General features: G+C 49.1%; 1 protein-coding gene across 2 annotated transcripts in view; it reads left to right on the top strand.

The window, feature by feature from the left end:
• SORT1 (sortilin 1) overlaps positions 1-27,024 on the top strand; it is a 577,196-nt gene that overhangs the window by 233,895 nt on the left and 316,277 nt on the right. For both annotated transcript variants that reach the window (XM_086923559.1, XM_086923558.1), the window contains exons 3-4: positions 13,273-13,346; positions 13,644-13,746. In XM_086923559.1, coding sequence (XP_086779685.1) covers positions 13,273-13,346; positions 13,644-13,746 — 177 coding nt within the window. The remainder of the gene's footprint in view (positions 1-13,272; positions 13,347-13,643; positions 13,747-27,024) is intronic.

Raw genomic sequence — 27,024 nt, 5'->3', positions numbered from 1 at the left:
CCATAAACGGGTGGCTGGGAAGAGTCAGTACGTTTAAGAACAGGTAAAACAGGACTACTGCATACATTTCCCCTAGTCTCTTCAACCACACCTTTCTGAACCAAATCATAAATAATAGCCGAGAGAGCTCTTTCACCATCACTGGAAATCTTGTACTGGGGAATGCGGGGTAACTTAACATTGGATTTGAGGGTGACGATGTAGGGCGGAATCCACAGAAGACCAACATCCTTGGGACCTGTATCCCAGAGGGTGGCAGGAAGAGAGCGCAATTCAGGGGGAAGTTGGTCTTTAGACAAATACGCCGGGGAAATCAATTTCTTACCTAAAGTGAGGTGTACACCAGAAGGGGAACAATGCAACGTTGCGTACAGTCTTTTTAATAAGTCCAAACCTAACAAATTTTCACCACAACCAGTTGTTAAAATAAGCGGAGCCTCCAAATCATAAGGACCTATTGAGATGGGCAGAGGACAAGAACCTGGGTTATGAACTGGGGCGCCAGAAAATCCTACAGAAACATTTGTTAAGCCAGACAAAGGTGCCCCAGGGAGTTTATAGTGGATGATAGAACTCTTCGTTGCACCAGTGTCCAATAGAAATGGCTCTGAAACACCTAGTGCAACGACTTCAACATAAGGCCCATTTTGGTCCACTGGACTGATATGACTCCCTCACTTTGTCTACGGCTGTCCTAGCTAGTATGAAAATCTTGACTCATCCTCGGTATAGTAAGCATCATTGTAATAATGGGCAGACTGAGCTCTGCTGATCAAAATAATTCATGGAGTTTTGAGGGGGAAAGGAACTCTGGTCTTGAGATGATGTACCTCGCCCCCTACCCCTGGGTGTTGACTGGTAGGCACCTCGGCCTCGCGGCACAGGCATACCACCAGCACGCTGCAATAAAACCGGGCAACTATTCTTGAAGTGACCTTACTCCTTAAAATAAGCGCATTGATTTGGACCCAGTGGGGGCCGGGGAACAAAGGGCTCAGGTTTTTGCAACAGCTTCTGGAATTGGGGAGGCGGCTGAAACTGGCGCTGAGCAGGGCGAGGGGGATAAGCCTGTTGCAAAAGCACTTTTGTTTTTAATTCCCTAGTCTTCTTATCAAGTTTGTCCTTTTCCTCTTTATCCCTATTTTCATAATACTGAGCAGTAGCCAATATCTGAGCAGAAGAAGAAACGGCCCATGAACTTTCGGAATCCTTCAGTTTATTAGAAAGTTCGGGGACCAAATTAAACACAAATTTATCTACAAACAATCGTTGGCCACCTTCCGTGCTCATATCCTGACCACTGTGATCAAGAAACGTCTCCTCAAATCGAGTAAAAAAGTCTGAAACTCTTTCATCTTTCTTTTGCGTACAGGCAGCTAGCTTATCCCAATTAACTCGCAAAGCGGGCATCATAGTTTTCATCAAGGCAATGATCCTGGTGGGAAGGTCTGCAATTAAAGCATCAGGTTTAGCACCACCCACTTGGAGTCCATCTGCGGCAAGTATAGCAGTCCAATACCCTCCCAATTCTTGGACATGGTCCTCTTTCCGAATCCTAGCCCATAATGGTTGTGGGACCACATTTTCCATCAGCATGTCTATATCGGCTAAATTCAGTCAACAGTCTGGGACAGCTCTTTATAATAACCAGCAGGATTTTTACGGGGGTCTGGTAAGGATTGTTTAAGGGCCGGAACCTCAGACCTTTTCCAAGGAACATGTACCCATACACGTTGAAAGTGAGCGGGTATACCAAGATTAGCGCCCTGGGGTGCAACCGCTTCTCTCCACACCGGGGGAACCTCTCTCATAGGATAGTGTTTCAGTTTCCTTTTAACAGAAGGATCGAGTTCAGGCAGAGACCGGTAGGTGAACATTGTTGTAAAGGTGACAAGTGTCCTTACAGCATCCTCAACCTCAGCACCCACAATTATCCCTTTGTTAAAGTCCTCCTGAACATCTAGCAGACCCTGGGGATCTAATCTTAATCCCATGTCCTCCCACTCTTGTCCAAGAATGACACACATGGTATCAAAAACATGTCTTTGCGTTGGCACATCCCACTGCTGGAAAGTGTCCATGATATCTTGTATACCATACTGGGAACCATTCATGATCCACTTGTGGGCAAGGAGATCTAACGCATCTCGCTCTTCGGGACCTGAGAGCTGACTACGGGTCTGCCTACGTGGAAGTACAGGAGCTATGTTTAACGACCCAAAGAAAGGGGACAAAAGGCTAGAAACGGTGTCAACCATCCGCTTACGAACTGAGGGGGAATTTGACTTAAGGACAGGGGACAAGGTATTAGGCGGGGCAGAAGAGGGGGTGACAGGCATGGTCTGAGGCAAAGGAGGTGGCTGGATTGGCATTACCGGAAGGGGCTGTGGCAGAGGTGCAGGGACTGGTTGGGGAACTACAGGTGGCTGAGCGGGTGGCAATAGTAGGGGTGCATTGGCACTCTGTGCATAAGGCGGGGGCAATCTCAACAGATGGGACATCAAAGGATCCTTTTCAGGGTCAACATCCTTGTCTGGAGGGGAAGCCGGCAACACCGGATAACACTTATCTTCTGCCATACGATGTTGTCTATCTGAAACCTCAATTGCATAATCAGTCTCATTGTCTTTAAACTGCTGGGCAGCCTGTATAACAGTCATACCCTTTTCCTTCCTAACTATTTTTGCTTGTTTAATTTCTTTCTGTTTGGTTTTCTTGCGCCAAAGGCGAAAAGAGTCAAACATAGCCTGCCGGGCTTTTCTCTTAAACAATGTAGCTTCCAAATTATCTAATATATCAGGCTCAAAACTACCATTCTGTGGCCACTGCAAAACACCATCTTTGTTCGTATAGCGGACCCACACTTCATTAAAGGTGATGGGGCCTACACCATGTTTAGAATTGAGCTCATAGGTGGGAGTTCCAGCCGGAGGAATTGGACAAGAGTCCTCCAGTCGGGAATCCCTATCATCACAACAACAACAACACCATCTTCTGAACTTACTGAAACCAGGCATCGTTATTTCCCTGGACTCTTTACAAACAACAAGGGGTTAATCAAGCAACACAGCACAAATGTACTCACCCCTCAGCTTCGGCTTTTGCAAGAGCCGAATCAAAAATCAAGAAGTGGGAGCTACCCAGTGTTACTTAACCAAATGTTCTCTCACGCCAACAGAGGTCCGTCTAACGTCTCGCAATACCAGTCATCACCAAAGGGACCAAGGCAGGGCGGCAGTCAGGGCAGCAGTCACAAGCAGCTGTTGGAAAGGAGAAGCTGCGCTGCAAAGTCCTTCGGTCCACTTTCGACATGCAGGGGTCAATCATGTGGTGCGCTTCCTCCAGAATTTCCCTGCGGGGCTCCTCACAACCCTCGGGCTCGACCGCTACCTCTGAAGCCGCCCCACGTTGGGCTGCCAGTTGAAGAACCAGGCCTAGAAGGGCCTGGCGGCGCAGGGCGAGACTGAAATCTCCGAGTTCACCTGCCTTGTTGTACAGAGACACAGAATACTCTGTTAGCGTAGAAAAACGAATTTATTAGCTGCAGCTATGCACAGTTGTCCCAGAAGTACACCAATAGTAGGTTCTCAGGAGACTGCCCCCCCCCCCACCCCCCCACTACGTGGCTCAGTCTTTTATAACCGTATACAAACACATAAAAACACTCCCCATGCACCAAATATTAGCCAATAGGAAAACATTCAAAACAAGGCACCATGTAACCAGAACGTCCCCCTTGAGTCGTGTTCTTGCCCAACCCTATAAGTCAATCAATGACAGCACCTATAGATCAATCAGTAATGGCAGGACGTGTTTGTGTGCTTCAAAGGACAACTTGAGAAATGGGATAATGCAGGGAAAGAATACCAAAGGCCAACAGATAGTTGGAACAAGGATTAGTCAGTCTAGACAAGGATTAGTTAGTTTGGCTAGTTCCTGAAATTGGCTTCACAACAAGGAAGGGGGGGTTATTTGACACGTAGCAGTACAAAGGGCAAAAACACTTGGTTTGCCAAGCTGCCGGAGTGAGGGCAACACAAAATGGCGACGGAATACAAAATGGAGTCGAAACTGATTTACCTTAGTTTGACGATTTAATAATTCTGTTTAAGCTCACATGATGACTCCTTTAGCTCAAGGACACTTTTGTTCTAAGGATATTTGGGAGAAGCCAGAGAGAGCCAAAGGTATAGCACAGAAAGAGAGTAGGTACAAGTGCATATCATATGGTCACCTGCCCTTGGGTTACCTACGGAGGGGGCACAGAAATGTGAACGAAAGATGAAGGTTCTGATGCAGCATGGGCAGGCACAGATGTATACAAGGGAGCATCAATGGAATCCCAGCCAAAAGTTACAGCAGCACAAAGATTGGATCGACATTTCATCATGCAAGATTCATGTCAGAGTAAGCGTGGCTCCTTCTTCCTCTTAATCATCACATGCAATAAGGAAATCTAGGAATTGACACAACTGCTAGGGAGGAGGAGCAACCTCATGGGAAATAAATTCAGGCTGGGGAAATGTGGAAGAGAAAGCAAAAGTGCTGAGTTTTTGTCAATTCATTCAGAAAGTATTCTACAAAAAGGGAAGCTTAAAGTCTTCAAACCTCTGCTGAGAAAGCAGAAAAGAAAACTATCTTGGCCTTATAAGAAATTCGGGTGTGAGCTCTGACTTTCTGAAGGAGATTGCACTGCTCTTGGTGAAGTGCCTTGCACTAATCCATAAGCTGGGACAACATAACACCGATCTGTAGAGTACCATCTAGAGTGCATACATGTGCAGAGCCTGCCCAGACCGTGGATGAACAATTCAGGGGTGAGGTGGCTATAGATGCTGAAGGCAAAACTCTTGGGGGACATGTGAGTGTTTGGTTCCCTCCAGAGAGGATGTTCCCCCATAAAGTATGATATTGAGGACCTGGTGGGGCATACCCAGTCTGAAAAGATACTTTTAGCTGAGGACTTTGTCCAAAAAGGTAGTATAAGAACCCATAAAAAAAACATTATGAATAATGCCTGTTCCAACTACAGAGACAAGTAATGATCCAGCGCTGATCTTTTACTCTTTCCCAACGGGAAATGAAGCAGTAACAGTTAAAAGGTTGGCACTTGTAATGTCAGTCTTCGACCTACAGCTACGTGTCCCAATTTACACATGATTTGGACCACCTGTATTAGGCAATCTTGTAGTATGTTTAAGAAAGCTGTTCCTGGAAGTTCTCCCCTAGGTGAAGAGTTAAGTAAGAATAGCTTGCTGCAGATTGTGCCCAGCCACCCAGTGCCCCGAAGTGACTCGGTGACATGTTATGCCTTTTACAGAGTGAAGGCATTTCAACCCTGGTGGTAGCATACTGGCACTTGTAGACCGGGAGCAAGGAATTGGTCAGCCTGATGAACTGGTCACTCCCATCTGGAACCTTTGTGACTGTGTAAAGGAAGAAGTCTTATTGCAGCATACCAGTTCCAACCTGCCTAATGAAGATTGGTTTGATGATGAGAAGCTTCATACAGGGCACCGGAATCTGCAAATGTCTACTGTAAAATACAGGTCTTGAACAGAGGCTCAGCGAACCTTACGACTTGACAACCCTCTGAAATTTACGTGCTTGAAGTGTAGGGATATAGTCCTTGCAAACATGAGCTGCTGCTACCTAAAAGTCTGGAGAAAGGCAGTAGTGGCACCATGCAACTGCAGTCATCTCAAGCTACAGTAAACTCTGGGTTTGATGAGCAAAGATCTCAAACACAGCATGTTATCTTTAAAAGAACTGATCCAACAACGTTGATCCAAGTAGTTTGTTTGCCAGTCATGCTACCATTTGACAGTAGCTTAAACTTCCATCTTTCTAAAGTAGCCATCTGGTATATAAACTTTATTAATCTGTTCCCATGGTGTATGTTGGATGGAAGAGACTGCAGTTGGAGCCTTCCAAGTAAGTAAATAAATGTATTTATTCAAGTGTGCAAAATGGGGCAGTGCCAGCAATAAGAAAGCTGTTGACCCCACCGTGTCGTATCTCCAAATTGTCGTCCCTGCCAGTGGACCATTCCAGAACTCATATTGCCACACATCCTGGTTCTGGAATGCTCAGCATGCGAAGGAAGGATATGTCAATAAAAGAAGGTAGTAGTGGTCCCAAAATGGGAGAGGACCGCACATCAAAAGAGAGACCGGTATCTAAGAAACAAGTAAATGGTGTGATAGATAAACAATAGCTCTGAGTACAGCGGGGTGCTATGTAGGCTGTAAGCTCTTACTACCAAAAAGTGCCGTAAGCGGATTGAGACAACAATCCACTGGAAAATTCACAAGAGAGTCCGCAAATTCAGCAAACCCATAGACACTATATTAGGTCCCAAATACAGCGAAATCTTCAAGGACCCATGTCAGTAATGAATAAATATACAATCCAAAGGTTCCAACAGATGGGATGAACAGTCCACAAAGCTTCCGTAAATGATGTTCCTTTTATTATTCTTCCAATATATATATTCAAAAAAAGTGAGAACAGCCAACACGTGTTTCGTCTGTACCTGGTACGTACAATGACTTTCTCAAGGCTAATGGCAGTTTCTTTAACAAATTTCCAAAATTCACTAGATACAACCGAAAAACTGTAAAATCAGTACAAAATGTCCACACTGTGCGCTATAATCCGGTTAATCTGTAAAGAACTACTCCTCACTGTAAAGCAAGTGTAGACGTAGTGAGTGTGGTCCACGTGAAGATACGTGCTCCAATAACTGAGGTTCTATGTAGAAACCACTCCGTAACCGTGTCAGTAAACAGCGGTAGAAAGTATCGATTCAACAATGTCCGTCGTTATGAAGTCCAGAAAAAGTAATCCAGTAAAATTTGACCGGCTCTCAAAATACCCCTTGATACCTGATGGTATCAAGAGGTCACACAGTGATAAGCAAACCAGTCATTGTGATACACGAACCGTGTGTATACGTGGGCTCACAATCCCCGATCCACCGTGCATGATAACCTGCCTTTGGTGTTCCTAAGGACATCATATCTGCTCTAACTTTTAGAATGACTATACTTGATTGTTTCTTGCTCTAGCAAAGATCTGTGCACAACCTTCTTCAGGCAACACACTTATTGCTCCCTTAAACATGGTGAGCCACTTGGCAAACAGTATATCACGCACATTACGCCTCAAGGCTATAAAAGGCGTAACACCAGTGACACTGTGTGGTGTATTGGATATCTCAAACATTGCTCTCATGGCATCTTGAATACACTACCCTGAATTGACAGCACCTTTGATGCATTCACTGACTAATCTGTTCATCCTTTCCTCATGGCAATTGCTTTGGGAATGATACAGACAGATCTTCTTGTGCTTAATACCAGCATCGCACAAACAATTATTCATCTCACTGGATATAAATTGCACTCAGTTGTTTGAGACAATTTCTAAAGGAAAGCCTTCCCTAGAAAAAATATCTGTAGTAAACTCAATCACGCTCTTAGTGTTGGGTTCCCTAAAAAAACTTCCTCGCAAACACTTGGAGGCATAGTCTACAAGAAAATGGCATACATTTGAAGCAATGGCAGTAACTGGAAAGGTCCAAGAAATGAAACGCTTAGTCTTTCCCATGCATCACTGGGGCACTCTACCTTCTCCATTGGAGGAGTCCTGCATTGCAGACCCTTGTCATTAGCTTTACACTCCACATATCGCTTAACTTAATCCAACACTCAACATCCCTGTCCATTGCAGGCCACCAAAGGTTTTCTCTCAACAGCTTCTTACTAGCTGTCATGCCAAGATGTCCCTCATAAGATAGCTACAACAACCTGTTACTAATATTCAATTATCAACCAGTTTGACATTGTGAAGTAATAAACACTTTTCTAATGTAAGCTCACTCTGCACCTTGCTGTAAGTTTGATACTGAGAAGGAAGAGAATTCAGAGTGGTGTCTCAAGAATAATCTTTTTCTATTCCAGCAGCATACTTACAAACAGATTCAAGGAACTGCTATGGGTAGCTGCTTTGCCCCTGTAGGAGAGTAGGGTCTGCTTCCTATGGTCACCCCCACTTTTTGCTGGGATTCTCTGGTTTTTCGACTTAGGTGTGGCTGTGGGCCTGCAAATCAGACCCACAGCCCAGCTGTTCTCTCTCTAAATTGATACCATGTACTTTAGGTACATGCCAGATTGGTTACTGGGTGACTCTTGTGAACCCCTGTATAGTGTACCATAGGTACCCAGGGCATAGGTGCACCCTAGGCCTACCAGGGGCTGCAGCATGTATTGTGCCACCCCTGGTTTGCCTTCCAAACTGACACCACAGGTCTGTTCACACAGCCTGGGTAAGGTGGTTTAATCACCCCTTACTTAGATATAGTATACCTATATTTACCTTTTATATAGTCACATATGCACCTATATGTCACTCCTGTGGTAGGCCTCAACAATCCTGGAGGCAGAGTGCTTGGTTTTATGTGAGAGGGTGCTCTGGCATGAGCTGAGCCCCTCTGCAGCTTTCGGAACCATCTCCTTAAAGCTGTTCTATGATAGCCATACCATATACTCTTAAGTGCATTATAATCCAAGCGGTTAATGCTAACTTTGGTGTGGCTTTATCAAAACGTCGAGTAAGGTGTCAAACACTTTGGAATACTACCCCCCGCCCCCCCCCCCCCCCCCCCCCCTCCACCAATTCTGGCGGCGGGGGTAGCATTCCACCCTTCTAGAGGGAAAAGACATGTATGGTACTGCTTTTCCCGGTTAAAGTTAAACAGAGCCTCAGCATCACAAAATGGATGCTCATGCCACAGACACGAGTCAGACCTCCTGTTGCTGTGGGAGACTCCAGCAAGGGTGGCCTGGACAATAGGTTTCCAGGTGCCAGCACCTCCCCAGACAGGGGTTTTGTGTATTGGGGCAGGGAGGGCTGCATTCAGTGAATGCATCTAGACACTGCCTGGGGCACACAAGGTGCTCCATGCATAGCCCGGTTCAAACCAGTTGCTGGGGTACTCCAGCCCCAGCTCTGGCGCGAAACTGGACAAAGGGAAAGGGGTGTAACCACCCCCTTCTCAGGTCCAGCCATAGGAGGGACCTAGGCAGGTAATCCAGCCCCCATCCTTAGTATAAGTATAGGAGCTGTGTCCCCAGGACTTTAGATTATCCTGGAAATAAACTTTGATAAAGAACTCTTGGACCTTCGACATTCTATTCTGACTAGAAGATGGAAGACAACTCCCTTGTGGTCAAGGAGTGACCACCCTGTTCAAACAGGCACCATCAGCAACTTTGAAAAAAAAGGGGGGTCTCCTTTCTGTGTTATTTTATTTTAGACTAAACCATTTGGCTAATGACAGATAAACTAAATCAATTTGCACATCAGCAACTTTGCCGTCTGCAGTTTCAAGGCTCCCGCCGGAACCCGAAGACTCTGCGACTCAAGAACTGGACTTCCAGACTTCTCTGACCCGACCCACATCCACAGCAAAGCTGAGACCCGTGGCGGACACGGACATCTTGAACATCCTGCATTTTGCTACCTGCACTCCTTTTCTGAAGCCTGAGTAAGTTGTGCATTGGGGTAAGAGAAGCCCCAGCCCCGAGCATCATTTGAACCGAAGCTCTGGCCCCACACTCTGCGAGTGTCCCTTGATCCCGCCTTTACATTTGTGTTTAACACGTCTACCCGGTTCCTGGCCCGTTGGCTATTGAGCCCCCTGAAGACGCCATCTTGAATCTAACTTGCGATCCTGGTTGCTCCAGGCTTGCTCCAGCTTCCCTGAAAAGTAGAAGCGCCACAGACCTTGCTGGTCTGCAACAGAGCCAGTCTCGACATCCTGCGTGGGTTGCGGTTGTCAAGGCTTGTTGGTTCAAATCCGTATACCGACAATGCAGTCAACTAGATCCTTCATGGGACAGCTTGAATCCAGCGCCTGGTCATAGTCGATGCCTCCTGGACCTCGTGGCTGAAGAGAGAAACTCACCTTCAAGCACGCGACATCGCCTGGTTCCTTCCTGGTCACTGGCTAGTGACTCAGACTCTGTCCCCTCTGCTTTCAGGTTCTTCACATCACCGAATCACCCTTGGATCCACCCGGACCCTTTTCCTCTGGTCGCCTGCAGCACTTCTTTGCAGATCTCCATAGAAAATGACGACGAAACTCGACACGAAAAGACACCTTCCCTGGGTGAGGTAACACGAGTACTCCGGTGCTCCCGTGGGTCTTGACTCTCGAAGTGTCCTAGTTTAAAAGGGTTCCATCCTAGTCCATCCGGAAGTGTCCTTAAACTGTAACTTTGTAACTTCATCGTTTCCCATTAAAAGTCAATGGTAACTTCCGACTGTGTTTAGACACTGCACGCGTCTCCCGTGGGCCTCCTACTTCCTAACCTTTGGTTGTTTCGTGTAGCCCCAGCGATTCTACAGGCTCTAGGCCTGCTTTCTAACTCTCACGTGGTTCTTATACCACTTTCCTAGTATATGGCTCGTGAGGCCCCTAGGGCATAACTGTATATGTGCAACTTATAGTATCCTAATTGAGTAACTTGTGATGTACTTTTACCTCTGACCTCATAAAGAGTGCAGAGGGGTTGTGTTTAGAATAAATACATATATATTTGATATATACCTTGTGTGGTATCCTTTCATTTGGTATTCAAGGGATTATAATTGGTAAAACAACTGGCTTCACATGCTCTCTGAAGTTTTAGCCTACTGACTGCTGGTCCATGCTACCACTAGGATAGCTTTCTATAAGGTTGACTTTACAACCACCATCAATAAGGGTTGATTAGACTGGTGCAAGGTGCCCACTAGAATTAGTGGACATCATATGCCAGGCTAACTTCTCACAGCCCCCAACTATGCAAATTTGCATATGGGCTGGTGGGAGGAGCAAGTACTAGCAGTCGACTGTGCGGATGAATGGGCAGAAAATATTGTCCTTAGGATTAGATTTATTGACGGCCTTTTCATTCTTTGGAAGGGGTCGCCTGAGTCTGCAAAAATGTTTGCACAGAAACTAAACATAAATTACCTTAACCGCACATTCACACATGTCATTAGCAAAAATTAGGTACTCTTCCTTGATCTAGTGGTGAAGGGAACAGATTGCACACCAGGACGTACTGAAAACCTACCTCTGACAATTCTATACTACAAGCCAGTAGCTTCCATCCAGCGAAACTCAAAAATAGCATCCCTTATGCAGAAAATCTGAGCATGAAGTGTAACTGCAGAATTGAGGGCACACTGAGGGCGGCCCAGAGTGATCTGTCTAAACGACTCTTGATACAGCCAAAGAGAATGTAAAAACACATAAGAGAAGATCTGTTATTTGGTACACACAAGAGAAAGCAACAACCCACTGACGACAGCAAGATTCGCCTGATCACGGGGTACTCAACCTATCATGCCAGATTATGTAATATCTTGCACAGACACTGGAGACTTATTAAAAGTGATCCGGTGATCAGGCATGACATGCCTTCAATCCCACTCATATCGTTTCGGAGGGCAAAATTGATGCAGAATTAATTAGTGCAGATCCTCTCCCAGACTAGGAGCAGTTCTGAGTGGTTGAGAATAAGCAGGGATTTCCAGAAATGCTCCAGGTGCAAAGCCTGCCAACATGGTCGTAATATGAAGACCCTTCAGTCACCCCTAAGAAAGAAACCAAGACCATTCGGGGGATGTTTAAATGCAAGACAGAATTTGCAGTTTATGTGCTAGGGTGTTCTTGTCCTAAACAGTACATAGGTAGTACTATTCATATGGTGCACGTTAGGATCTTGCAACATTTTAGGGCCATAACCAATGATGATCAGAGCTACCCATTGGCGAAGCACATCCATGAATACCACCAAGGAACAGCTAAAGATCTGGTATATTATGTGATAGACGCCATTCCCAAAAAGCCAAGGGGTTGCAATAGGGAGCTGCAACTGGGAAGGTTGAAATCCCGTTATATGCTCCTGTTGAAAAGCAACATCCCATATGGCCTAAGCTAGGATGAAGTTACAATTGCATCTTTAGTTATATTCAACACCCACTCTCAAGTAGCCTTTGAGGTGAAATGAAATTAAATGAAAAAGATATTTATAAAGCGCAATACAATTACCCGAAGGTGTCAAGGCGGTAGCTCATCAGGGAAACATATGATATAAGGTCTTAATTCAAAGTCCTAGATTAAACAGCCATGTCTTTAGCGATTTCTTGAAAAACAACAGGTGAGTTTCGTAGTTTAACTTCACACAGTTGGTGGCCATCCAGTCACCAACTTGACGTAGGCAGGTATAGAACTGTGATGCCGTGTCCGAGGGCAAGCCTGTCACTGATACCACAATTTGTGTATCGTCGGCATAGGAAATTGCTGAGGAGCGCAGGCATCTGATCAACTGCGCCAGGGGGCAACATAGATGTTAAAAAGAGTGCCCTGCCAAACAGGTGCTACCGATTACTTGCTGAGTAAGTCCTAGCCTATTGATGATATCGATAAAATGTACAGCATGGCGTCTGGCTGTTCAAGAGATAAAAGCCATCTCTGTGATCATGCTGCGGCCATGCTTTTACCTCCCCCAATGCTCGGCATCAAGACTGCCAACCAATTACCCTCCTCTATTGGAGTTTCCGGGACTACCGAAAGTGTAGCAATCCCAGTAGCCCCCGTTACTTGCCCTGAGGGAAAGTGCAACTGCTGCTGAAGTAGCTTTAATGTAATTTATTTTCACGTTTTGTCATGGTTAATAGGCATTATGTCCCAATTTGGTGTGCTTTTGTTATTTTTAAGGAACTCCGATATGGAGGGGAACTGAGGGCTGCAGGTGTGAGTAAGCCCAATATTCTATGTACAATAAATTATTGGGGATATGGGCCTGATCTAGTAGATGTGTATGTATATGTGCCCTTGTCCTTCTACTAAGACATATATTGCTTCAATTCAGCAGCTAATTTAGCAGACTGATGCATCAGTAGAGAGAAGGCATAGGACCGTGCAACCATTGTTATAACTTTGCATCCCCTGTGTTGTAGGAGAGTCGTAGCCACTACCCGCTCCACTCAAACATTATTCTATATATCTCCCCCGCCACCATTTTACAGGCAAGTTTTATTGGATATTTTGAGTTCAAGTGCCTCAAAACAGCTTATGTTCGCAAAGTAACATTGTTTGCATAAAGGAGTCCCTGAACGTTTTACTTACTGGTTCACTGTGGTGTCTTGAATGCTAAGTTACTTCATGCATGCTTTATTGCCTCACATTGTCTTCTGTCATTTTTTGTTCTTCAGGTAATCCTTGTATTGACCACATACCAAGTGCCGTTCTTTATTACGAGCTTCGGTCAATCCAAACTCTACCGCAGGTAAGAGAGAGGCGTCTTCGATTTGAGACATGCAGATTTTAGTGGTTAATAAGTTACAGTGCTGTTTTGGAGTGCATTGTGCAAAGAGAAAAGTTGTTCATATGAATTGTGTTCAAAACCTGTTTTGGGTGGCCATTCAGGCACTCGTTTGCCCATATGGATGTTGTGGGTTAAGGCTGGTTTGGGATATGTATTGGTTATGGTGCATGGAGAGAGATTAGTGCTACTAGTTGTTATGGGCAGGATAATTGTGGCATTAAAAATTCATAAATATGCTTTCATTTGTTTAATTCCTAGCGATGATTTTGGGAAGACTTTTGTGGAAATCACCCCCCTTATCAATAAGACTTTTATCCGCACTGAGTTTGGAATTGCTGTTGGCCCTGAGAACTTCGGCACGGTAGGAAACAACCTTTACCTAAGGGAATGAATAGGGAGGGTATGGTAGGGTGGTAAAAAGCTTAAAACACAAAGTGCTTTCTCCCCTCTCTCCCCACACCTTCCTTCTCCTCCCTGTTGACTAACTTAATTATTTTTTAATTCTGGTTGCCAGATGATGTTTTCTTCTCTTTCAAATCTGCTGCAAATTTTCTCTTAAACATTGATTTCACTCGCATATTTTGACTATGGAACTTAATGTTACTGTTTTGGAGGTATTCTCCAAATGTAAGTTGAGAAAAAGTGTCCTGGTTGATTTGAGTGCTATTAGTAAGTTCACGTCAAAGGAACTGTGGACAACTATTTTGAATAATGACACCACTCACAAAGGTCCTCTGCTGGTACTTTTCCTCAAGTTTTGAGATTTCATCGGGCTCTTATTGGAAGGGGCTCATTTGACTTAGTGCTGCCTTAGAATTGAACTTCATGTTATTCTGCAACAATTGTGAAATCTGTTGGTTTTCAGTAGACAGTTCAGAACTTTTGCAAAATAAGTGGTAACACAGCCAATATTCCCTTAGACTACCTAGCACAAAGACACCCGGTTTCTAATAACATTATGTCCCAAAATTAGAACCAAACACAAGACTGGAGTCATCATACCCATCAAAGTATTTTAAAATCGTATTTGACCTGCAATGCAAAGTAAAACAGTGGAAATTTACAACCCTTTCATCAATTGGCTTCATCTAAAATATTGCCTTCAATGGCAATAAGAACTACCCCAATCCTCTGCAAATGCAATCTTAAAGTAGTTGAGATAAGGTACGGTGCTCCTTGTACAACGTTATTCCAGTTGTTAAAATCTCAGGTTATATAACACAGTTTTTGTATAGTGAAGTATTCGCTACCTATTTTGCTGTGCGGGTGGGTGAGATTGTAGATTTATTCTCCAATTGGTTGGTTGGACTATTGGAGCATATTTATGTTAATTAATGTTTCTCCGTTCTTCTTTTGGGTGCCTATTGTGGGTTGCCTGATAGTAGGTTGCTCCAAAAGGGTGTGTGGTGGCCTTTCGATTTTCTGCTCAATCCTAGTGAATGGCAGTTGAAAGGATTCTGGGAGGGCTGCATCTATCATCGGTTAGCCTCTGTATATGTGATCTGTGAGTTAATATCTTGCAAGGGGCGGGAGATAGTTTTGAAACTGGTGCGTCTGTTTAACATTTAATATTGTGCCTTGGAAAATAAGTCTTGAGGGAAATGTTTACCATGGAAGACCGCTCTATAGAGAGCAAGGAATAACCTGGAGGAGTGAACGATGTACAGTGGCAAATATGTGCTGGAGCAAGCTGTAAGAACTGAATTTTGTCCCATGGAATGCATCTTGGGGTAGTGTATATGGGCCCTCGGAGAGAGTTCTGTTTGGATGAGATAAGCTGTGGGGGTTAGATTTGCTGTTGATAAGATACTTTCTGGGAGACAGATTTGCAGAGAGATGGTGGAAGTAAACTGGCTATCTTGAAGTGTCTGAAGAGGATGAGATATGACATAAAACTGAAATCTGTAGGTTTGGGAAGTGCCACTGCCTCCCATTCTATCCTAATTGATATAAACTGTGTTTTAGCAGTCTACCCTACTCCCTCAATATTTTGGTGTGACAGCTTGTCCTAATCACAAAAACACAACTGATAATGCAACTGCCCTAGACATTAACCAGTACTGTGTAGACGTCTGCCGTTCTCACTAGACACTAATGTGCATCAGCCTGCCCTCATAAATGATATGATGGTACTGCAGTCTGTTTGTATCCCTTGCTCCATGGAAGGACAGCATGTAAATACCACTAAATATCTTGGCATGGCTTAACTGTTGTTTCTGATGGATACTTCTTCCAGCAAGTTCCTCGCTTTAAGAATATTCTCCAGTCAGAAGCTTGGATCTGGGTATACTTTTCCAGCAATAGCTCTCCAGCACTGCCAAAGGCCTGAGCAAGGACTTCCAGAATTTGATGACATCAGCATATTTAAGAGGCAAATCGACATGCTTTTATAAGTTTCTCTACGCCTTAGAAACCCTGTTCTGGAACTCTTCTCAATTCTCAACCAGCACAAAATGCAGGGGGGGGGGGGGCTGGGGGGAGGGGGGGCTTGGAAAATGTAATGCAAGAACAATGTGTTCTGAATTATGTCATTTCAAATACCCAGGCTGTACCTGGTGTGCCACAGGTAATAATGACATTTCCTCAGCCCCTTGTAGACTCGGAAAGTTGAAAAAGTTGCAGGTCCCTGATACTTAAGGGGCTTACATCTGCTACCAACTGTTTGTATGAACCAATTCTAGTAATAATGTTTGATTACCAAAAGGAATTCAACTTCTCACAAGTTTATCTAGAGAGCTTCATGCTCTCCGAGCCGCCTGCAACTACACTGAGGGACCTGTAGTCCATGCAACCTAGTCCAGAATACTCAGCCCTTTTGTAATGGTTTTTGAAAACATTGAGGTGGTGGATATTTAAGGACTGACTCTGCTGATGAATTCTAAGTTCCAGTGAGTATACAGATGGTGCTTCCTATCGGTGAATTGACAGTTGGAACGCCACCAACCATTGAAACTGCTTTAAACGTCCTGGATGTCTTTAACCATGGCAGACTTTCAGTTGGAAATTTTTAGGTCTCGCCTGGCGTTAGCAGCGCGCATGCGTTGCTCTCTCCATGCGAGGGCTTTTTGGAATCACAACGATTCCAGAAGCTTGCTTTCTGCTCCGCCCGTGCTTTGCATTGGTGTTTGTCATTTTACTAAACCAATTATGCAAAACCAGGTGTAACGGTTGTCCAGGAGGCTTTTTAGTCCCTCCAGGCTACCACCCTGTCCACTTTTGGCCCTGGCGATCGGGATTGGATCTTTTACTTGCGGCGGGAGACAGTGTCTCTCAATTAGCCGCTAAGCACTTTTTAAATTTCTTTGTGAGCCACTCTCACTGCAGGCACAATGTTTTTTTAATTTTTTTTATTAACAGAGCATTGTGCTTTAATGCGCTTTACATTTTAAATGCTGTACTGGGCTGTACAGAGCCCTCATTGCTGTGTGTGCCCTACATGAACGGATATTTGTTTGTTGTGTAGTGTGCAGTACTAGGCTGTACAGAGCCCTCATTGGTGTGCGTGCGCTACATGAACTGATATAATAGGCTCTAGCTCTACAAGGTCTGCTGCCTGTTTGTTTAGCAAATTCATACAGCGCAAACTGAACTCCAGAGTAGTAGAGATTTTACAAGACACCCAGTTACATTACATGAGCCACTCTCACTGGAGGCACAACGTGTTTTTTTTTTATTAACGGAGCAATGAGCTTTAATGCACTTTAAATTCTAAATGCAGCACTAGGCTGTACAGAGCTATCATGTGTGATTAATCAATTAATCTCCCCACAGTCCCCCTGTTTACTAAAAATGGGGTGCTAAGGAACATTCACATGCGCTATAAGAAGGGACCACCCCGTTAAATCTGCTTAGTGTTGGATCTACTCTCCGTTTTTTGTTTCTAATATTCGTTATCTTTCTGCTCTCCAATGTGCCACCTTCGAGATCTTCCTCTCAATTCCGCATTCTGCCAGCACCTTCCTACCCAAAAATCGTCCACCACCACGTCCACCTTTACCACCACGTCCACCACCACTTCCACCATCATGTCCTCCTCCACCACCACCACCACGTCCACCACCACCACCTCCACCACCACCACCTCTATGTCCGCGTCCATCACCACGTCCATCACCACGTCCATCACCACGTCCAGATCCACATCCACCACCACGTCCACCACCACATCCACCACATCCACCACATAATCCACCACCACATCCACCACATCATCCACCACATCATCCACCATAACTACTTCCACCCAATATGTCCACCACCACGTCCAACACCACCACGTCCAACACCACCACGTCCAACACCACCACGTCCAACACCACCATGTCAACCACATCCACCACCACCACGTCCACTAGGACGTCCATCACCACGTCCTCCATCACCACGTCCTCCATCACCACGTCCTCCATCACCACGTCCTCCATCACCACGTCCTCCATCACCACGTCCTCCACCACCACGTCCTCCACCACCACGTCCTCCACCACCAATCAATCAGTCATAGTACTTGTAGAGTGCGCAACATACCTGTGAGGGTCTCAAGGCGCTGAGGGGTGGGGGGGTGCTGCTACTGCTCGAAGAGCCAGGTCTTGAGGAGTCTTCTGAAGGTGAGTAGGTCTTGGGTCTGCCGTATGTGGGTAGGGAGGGTGTTCCAGTTCTTGGCGGCGAGGTGGGAGAAGGATCTGCCGCCGGAGGTCGTTCGTTGGATGCGAGGGACAGTGGCGAGGGCAAGGCTGGTGGAGCGGAGCTGGCGGGTGGGGGTGTAGAAGCGGAGTCTGCTGTTCAGGTAGGCTGGTCCGGCGTTGTGGAGTGCTTTGTGTGCGTGGGTGAGGAGCTTGAAGGTGATCCTCTTGTTGACGGGGAGCCAGTGTAGGTCTCAGGTGGGGGGTGATGTGGCTGCGTGGGGGACGTTGACGATCAGTCGGGCGGAGGGGTTTTGGATGCATTGTAGTCGACGTAGGTGTTTGGCTGGGATTCCTGCATAGAGTACGTTGCCGTAGTCCAGTCTGCTGCTGACGAGGACCTGTGTCACCAATCTTCTTGTTTCGGTCGGTATCCACTTGTAGATCATGCGGAGGGTGTTGTAGCAGGAGGAGACGGCATTGACCTGTTTAGACATGGAGAGGGAGGAATAGAGGATGAATCCTAGGTTGCGTGCATGGTCGGTGGGTGTTGGTCACCAGGAGTCGTCCCAGGCTGAGGGGTTGGGTCCGAGGAGGAGTACCTCCATCTTGTCAGAGTTCAGCTTCAGACGGCTGCTCCTCATCCAGTCCGCGATGGCCTTCATTCCCTCGTGGAGGTTGTTTTTGGCGGTGTGTGGGTCCTTGGTGAGGGAGAGGATGAGCTGGGTGTCGTCGGCGTAAGAGATGATGTTGAGGTCGTGATGGCCGGCCACTTGTGCGAGGGGGGCCATGTAGATGTTGACCACCACGTCCATCACCACCACCATGTCCACCACCACCACGTCCACCACTACCACGTCCACCACTACCACGTCCACCACCACCACGTCCACCACCACAACGTCCACCACCACCACCACGACCACCACATCTACCACCACGTCCTCCACCACCACCACCACGCCCACTACCACCACGCCCACCACCATGTCATCCACCACCACCACGTCCACCACTACCACGTCCACCACCACCGCGTCCACCACCACCGCGTCCACCACTACCGCGTCCACCACTACCGTGTCCACCATCGCCACGTCCACCAATACCACATCCACCACGTCCACCTCATCCACCACCACGTCCACCACATCCACCACCACATCCACCACACCCACCACCACGTCCACCACACCCACCACCACGTCCACCACACCCACCACCACGTCCACCACACCCACCACCACGTCCACCACACCCACCACACCCACCACCACGTCCACCACACCCGCCACACCCACCACCACGTCCACCACTCACCACCACAACCACCACCACATCCACCACCACCACATCCACCATCACCATGTCCTCCACCATCACCATGTCCTCCACCATCACCATGTCCTCCACCATCACCATGTCCTCCACCACCACCACGTCCTCCACCACCACCACGTCCTCCACCACCACCGCGTCCACCACCACCACGTCCTCCACCACCACCACGTCCTCCACCACCACCACGTCCTCCACCACCACCACGTCCTCCACCACCACCACGTCCTCCACCACCACCACGTCCTCCACCACCACCACGTCCTCCACCACCACCACCACGTCCTCCACCCCACCACCACGTCCACCACCCCACCACCACGTCCACTACAACCACCACGTCCACTACAACCACCACGTCCACTACAACCACCACGTCCACTACAACCACCACGTCCACCACGTCCACCACGTCCACCACGTCCACCACAACCACCACGTCCACCACAACCACCACGTCCACCACAACCGCCACGTCCACCACAACCACCACGTCCACCACAACCGCCACGTCCTCCACCGCCACGTCCTCCACCGCCACGTCCTCCACCGCCACGTCCTCCACCGCCACGTCCACCACAACCACTACGTCCACCACAACCACCATGTCCACCGCCACGTCCTCCACCGCCACGTCCTCCACCGCCACGTCCTCCACCACCACGTCCTCCACCACCACGTCCTCCACCACCACGTCCTCCACCACCATGTCCTCCACCACCACGTCCTCCACCACCACGTCCACCACCACCACGTCCACCACCACCACGTCCACCACCACCACATCCACAACCACCACAACCACCACAACCACCACGTCCACCACAACCACCACGTCCACCACAACCACCACGTCCACCACAACCACCACGTCCACCACAACCACCACGTCCACCACAACCACCACGTCCACCACAACCACCACGTCCACCACAACCACCATGTCCACCGCCACGTCCTCCACCGCCACGTCCTCCACAACCACCACGTCCACCGCCACGTCCTCCACCGCCACGTCCTCCACCGCCACGTCCTCCACCACCACGTCCTCCACCACCACGTCCACCACCACCACCACCACGTCCACCACCACCACATCCACAACCACCACGTCCACCACAACCACCACGTCCACCACGTCCACCACGTCCACCACAACCACCACGTCCACCACAACCACCACGTCCACCACAACCACCACGTCCACCACAACCACCACGTCCACCACAACCACCACGTCCACCACAACCACCACGTCCACCACAACCACCATGTCCACCGCCACGTCCTCCACCGCCACGTCCTCCACAACCACCGCGTCCACCGCCACGTCCTCCACCGCCACGTCCTCCACCGCCACGTCCTCCACCACCACGTCCTCCACCACCACGTCCACCACCACCACCACCACGTCCACCACCACCACATCCACAACCACCACGTCCACCACAACCACCACGTCCACCACGTCCACCACGTCCACCACAACCACCACGTCCACCACGTCCTCCACCGCCACGTCCTCCACCGCCACGTCCTCCACCGCCACGTCCACCACGTCCACCACAACCACCATGTCCACCGCCACGTCCTCCACCGCCACGTCCTCCACCGCCACGTCCTCCACCGCCACGTCCTCCACCGCCATGTCCTCCACCACCACGTCCACCACCACCACCACCACCACCACGTCCACCACCACCACATCCACGACCACCACCACCACATCCACGACCACCACCTCCTCCACCACCACCACGTCCTCCACCACCACCACGTCCTCCACCACCACCCCGTCCTCCACCACCACCCCGTCCTCCACCACCACCCCGTCCTCCACCACCACCCCGTCCTCCACCACCACGTCCTCCACCGCCATGTCCTCCACCACCACGTCCACCACCACCACCACCACCACCACGTCCACCACCACCACCACGTCCACCACCACCACATCCACGACCACCACCCCGTCCTCCACCACCACGTCCTCCACCGCCATGTCCTCCACCACCACGTCCACCACCACCACCACCACGTCCACCACAACCACCATGTCCACCGCCACGTCCTCCACCGCCACGTCCTCCACCGCCACGTCCTCCACCGCCACGTCCTCCACCGCCACGTCCTCCACCGCCATGTCCTCCACCACCACGTCCACCACCACCACCACCACCACCACGTCCACCACCACCACCACGTCCACCACCACCACATCCACGACCACCACCACCACATCCACGACCACCACATCCTCCACCACCACGTCCTCCACCACCACGTCCTCCACCACCACGTCCACCACCACCACCACCACGTCCACCACCACCACATCCACAACCACCACGTCCACCACAACCACCACGTCCACCACGTCCACCACGTCCACCACAACCACCACGTCCACCACGTCCTCCACCGCCACGTCCTCCACCGCCACGTCCTCCACCGCCACGTCCACCACGTCCACCACAACCACCATGTCCACCGCCACGTCCTCCACCGCCACGTCCTCCACCGCCACGTCCTCCACCGCCACGTCCTCCACCGCCATGTCCTCCACCGCCATGTCCTCCACCACCACCACCACGTCCACCACCACCACCACGTCCACCACCACCACATCCACGACCACCACCACCACATCCACGACCACCACATCCTCCACCACCACCATGTCCTCCACCACCACCCCGTCCTCCACCACCACCCCGTCCTCCACCACCACCCCGTCCTCCACCACCACCCCGTCCTCCACCACCACCACGTCCTCCACCACCACCACGTCCTCCACCACCACCACGTCCTCCACCACCACCACGTCCTCCACCACCACCACGTCCACCACCACCACCATCACGTCCACCACCATCACGTCCACCACCACCCGTGACAGGTAAAGTGTCATTGGAGGGCAAAGGTAATAGGTGTGTCAACCCTGGCTGTACATGGGACATATAAGGATGCATTGGGTGCGAGAAGACTGGAATAGGGGCTAGAAGTATTACACCAGACCCAAGATACATTTTGAAGAGGCACAATGTCGCAGGGGTTCCTGTAAAAGCACTCGCAGCATTTCTACCTCACAGTGGCATACCTGCACGAGCCACTCACTCAAAACAAGCATTAGCATAGCCAAGAGGTCTCGCCTTTGGGACCTTTTAAGTGTTTAGCCATGCAACACTTGATGTTGTTGCACCAAGGATATTGTGCTGGATAACTAAACACTTCTAAGGTCCCAAAGGCGAGACATATTGGCTATGCCAATGCTTGTTGACCACTGACCTCCGCACTGGTTACATTTTTGCTCCCGTTTTGGCACATACATTGCTGTATACTTGCCTCTATTTCAAACTTTGGCAATAGGAATGCAGGAACTCTTAAGACACAAGGTCCATAGAACACCCCACTGCAGTTAAGGAATTGAGATAATGTGCCACAGATGGAACTCATTAGGATCTTAATTGGTTACTTCTAACAATGTGTTGAATGTGAAAATTAGAAGCACATTCTGCCGATGACTTCGTATTGTATGTACATATAATTGTGAATCACACCTTAACGTAGGAATGCTACAGTGAGGGATTTAAGAAATATTGAGTGGTTGTACAAGTGGTTTATTTGGATAAATGTAAAGTCAAATATTTGCGGTTGCCCTATTGAGCTGCATGAGATGAGAAGTTATAAAGGGGGCCATCACTTTATCACTTTAAGAATTGTTTAGAGATCTTCAGACCAAGGCAAGAAACATTAGTAAAGGCTGATTTCCTGTATAATGTAGGTACTTTATTCCTCATAGTACTTGGCCACATTATTGCTCCCTCTCCAAGCCAGGTCAGTGGACTAATGCATTCACTGCAGGCAGCTGTTTTACCACATGGTCTGAATGATTTGAATCCCAACATGCTCATCCACTATTTCACTTTTCTGCTGTCAGAAAAATGAGTACTCGTGATTTTGTAAAACAGAAATTCAATGGATGTAAAGCACTGAATGTAAAATGGTGTTAATAACTACAAATGATATATTGCAGACCCACCCCAGGAGTGGGTGCATAAGAAAAGTTTAGAAAAACACAAGACCTAATGGAAAATAACTTTATGGAATGGTTTTAAATGTGAGAAGAGATTGAGCAAGAAGTACCAATGTTGGTATAAATGGGAGCATGAAGGATGTTTCGATTGAACGAATATCATTATTTTAGAGATGGGCAGTCATGATGTATAGGATATTGTATATGCATAATGAAGAAAAATGATTGTTAATAAGTTGTATGCTAAGAATTTAATTGTTAATAAAATTACAAATGTAAAGTAAAAGTTGTCCTCTCTGAGCCATACATTTTGCAAATGAGCATCAGTATCTGTTAAAAATAACTACAATATTGTGGTTCCAGGGGATATATTTAGCAATACTAGTATTTTTCCCTGCCCTGGGAACCTCATTGAAGCAGGGGGGGTCCCTTCTTTCAAAGCCATTGCGGTATCCCCATCAAAAGGTTGTAACTGTAAAGGAGTCACAAGAATTACTTTAAGATGTTAACGGTCTTGCCACAGCTACAATCATGTAAGGAAATTGTGTATTCCTGTATTGCAGACTTTCATTTACTATTCGTTATACCCGAGCATTGTAAATGCAAGGAGCAGTCAATATAGCCATTTTGGATACTTAAGTAACGTTAAAGATTTAAGAACTCCAGTGTTATGAATAAAACAAAGACAGTAAGCGTGATTCAAAACAGGTCTGGCTTTGAGAAGAAAGTCTTCTGCATGCCTCAGAACAGTTGACACCCTGCCCAGTTAGCTTTTATTCATGGCCTGTCTTGATTTCGAAAGTCTCCAAGTACAGAGCAGGTGTTCCATGTTTTTGATGTATTGTTCATTAGCAGATACCAGCTCAGCTGGTGGGAAAGGCGAAGGTAGGGGGGGGGCGGGTTTAAGATGAGTTTTTAATCCAGATTGAATCCCCTATTAAAGGGAGGTTCACTCCGCCAATGTGATTATAGTTCACAGGCACAGGACTTTTTGCCTGTACCCTAGAAGGAGACTGCTTGATGGCTCTTCCCTGTAAAGATTCCTCCAGACACCCATATATATGGGGATCTGAAAAAAACACGTTAGTGTTAGATTCCTTACCTTATAATATCCTCAGGCATCAGACTGGATCTGGAAAGTTTTCGTCAGCAGTACCCCTGCGCGTCGGTAGGCGTCGTCTGCAGCTCCGCGTCCGTCGCCGGTGTCGTGACCGCAGGGATGACATCGGCGGAGTACTTAGGTGCCGCCCTCGCGTGCTGACTACAGTTCTTCTTCTTTTTTCCGCACCAGCAAGCGCAGATCCGGAAAGAGCTGTACTCTAGTAATGTTTTGACTAACTTTTTTGATCGCTGTTGATCACTTTGAGTCGACCTTCGACTCGTGGTTCCGTAGGGATGCCTGGTTTTAAACCTTGCGAGGCCTGTCACCGCCTGATGTCGGCGACCGACCCCCACTGTTGGTGCCTTTACTGCCTCGGGGCCAACCACGATCACAAGTCGTGCCCCGACTGCGGGGCCTTGACCTCGAAGGCTAGATGGCTGCGGTCCTGCTCGAGCTCCAGCAGTCGGCTCCGTGCCGCTCGAGGTCCCGGTTGAGGAACCGGTCGCGAAGCCGCAGTCATCGCCGCTCGACGAGGCACCACCTCTCGTCGGGTTCCAAGTCCTCCGGTAGGTCGAGGCATTCAAAAAAGAAGTCGAAGAGACGTCATCGCTCTTCCGACTCCCCGCGACGCGGCCGGGGGTTCGAGCGACACCGCCCGCGTCGTGACTGGAGTAGACGACGGCACTGAAGCACCAGCCGCAGGCACAGTGTCCAGCTCCATACCCGCCGGTCCCTGGGCTGCACGCGATGCCGGAGGAGATAAGTGCTATCCTCACGCCATGAGGTCGCACTTCCCTCTGTCGGAACCTGCTGGTCCAACTGGGAGACCTAGCGGGCCGGCGCTGGCGCCGTCTGGTGCTTCGGCCCCTGCGCCGTCTGGTGCTTCAGTGCCGTCGTCTACTCCAGTCACGACGCTGCAGGGACCCGCAGGATCCAGGCCTGGGTCCGGGTCATCGCCATTCGACCTCACGACTCCTCCGCTGGCGCCAACCCCGAGGCTGTGTACCCCGGTCCGGGTCCGGCGTCGGATCGGCGCCGCCCGGCGCCATCTCCGGCGTCGATGGGTGAGGCCTTCACCTACGACCCAGCTCCATCATTTTTGCCTGTTTATCAGGAAATGGATGACGAGGAAGACGGGTCTGAGGACCCTCTGGCACAGCAGTGCCAGTTGAGCCAGGACTGGGGGAGGCCAGTGGTCTGGTACTTAGCCCAACACTGGATTCGTCTCTCCTCCCTCCCTGACTTGGGAGGAGGGGGCTGCTTACAGTGTGGTGTGGAACAGGGTGGCCAAGGTCTTGGCTCTTGAGCTCCCTGTAGCGACTGTGAGGACTAACCTTCTCACAGAGGTGCTCAAACCGCGGGCAAGCTCCTCTGAGCCTCTACTGCCGTTTAACGAAGCCCTCACAGATATCCTGATGGGCACCTGGTCCAAGCTTTCCACAGGCCTCCCTATGGATCGGAACGTGGCCTGACGCCACCGCCCGGCTCCGGGCTACCCCTGCTTTCTGTCCGTTCACCCCACCCCCGAGAGCCTGGTGATCCAGGCCTCTACATCCCAGACCGCGCCTCCGGATCGGGAAACCAAAAGGTATGATCAGCTTGGGAAGAAACTGTTCTCCTCCCTGAGTTTGTGGCTGCGGTCTGTCAACACCGCCTGCCTTTTGAGCTGTTACACCTACTCACTGTGGGATACGGTTGCGGAAGTGCTGCCACAGTGCCCGGAGGAGGCCCGGACACGATTTGCCCAAGCCCTGGCGGAAGTGCAGGATGCAGCACGCTACTCGATCCGGTGTGGACTTGACACCACGGACTCGCTGGGTAGAGCGATTGCAATGACAGTGACGGTTCGCCGCCACAACTAGCTGAGGTCCGCCAACTTTTCGGGGGATGTCCAGGCCACGCTCATGCACATGCCCTTCGATGGCAGTCGCCTCTTTGGCGACAAAGCGGATAGTGCGCTGGAGCATTTTTAGACTCTAGGGCTACGGCCAAGTCCTTGGGCCTAGGCCAATACCAGCAAACTTCCGCTTTTCGCCTCTTTCGTGGCCAAGGAAGGGGTGCCCCCACACGTCCAGCAAGCCACAGGCTGCAGACCCAGTCTCAGCACGGTCGCGGACGTGGTTACCGCTGTGGCGGTTCCGGGGGACACCGGTAGGGTCAGTCCACACCCGCCCCCGTAGCATCTGCCTCTAAGCCTTCTTAGTCCGGCATTTCAGGCCCATTCGTTGACAGTGGGGGGCAGGGTTCGCCATCACCTCCTTCACTGGCGTACCATCACGTCAGACAGGTGGGTGCTGCAAATCGTCCGAAAGGGCTACTCCCTCACCTTCGAGGCGACCCCTCCAGCCATGCCACCGCAGTGCCACCGCATGTCGGGGGATCACTTGCAACTTCTACAGGAGGAAGTTATGGCCCTCTTGACCAAGGGGGCCATTGAGCGCGTTCCTGGGCCAGAACTAGGACGTGCTTGCTATTCCCACTACTTTCTGATGCCCAAGAAGGGCAAAGGAGGCCTACACCCTATCTTGGACCTACGGAGCG

Source organism: Lissotriton vulgaris, chromosome 5 (assembly GCF_964263255.1).
Source record: "Lissotriton vulgaris chromosome 5, aLisVul1.2, whole genome shotgun sequence".
Classification (NCBI taxonomy): domain Eukaryota; kingdom Metazoa; phylum Chordata; class Amphibia; order Caudata; family Salamandridae; genus Lissotriton; species Lissotriton vulgaris.
The sequence above is the reverse complement of the archived record's forward strand: the minus strand, read 5'-3'. Positions and strand labels throughout refer to the sequence as shown.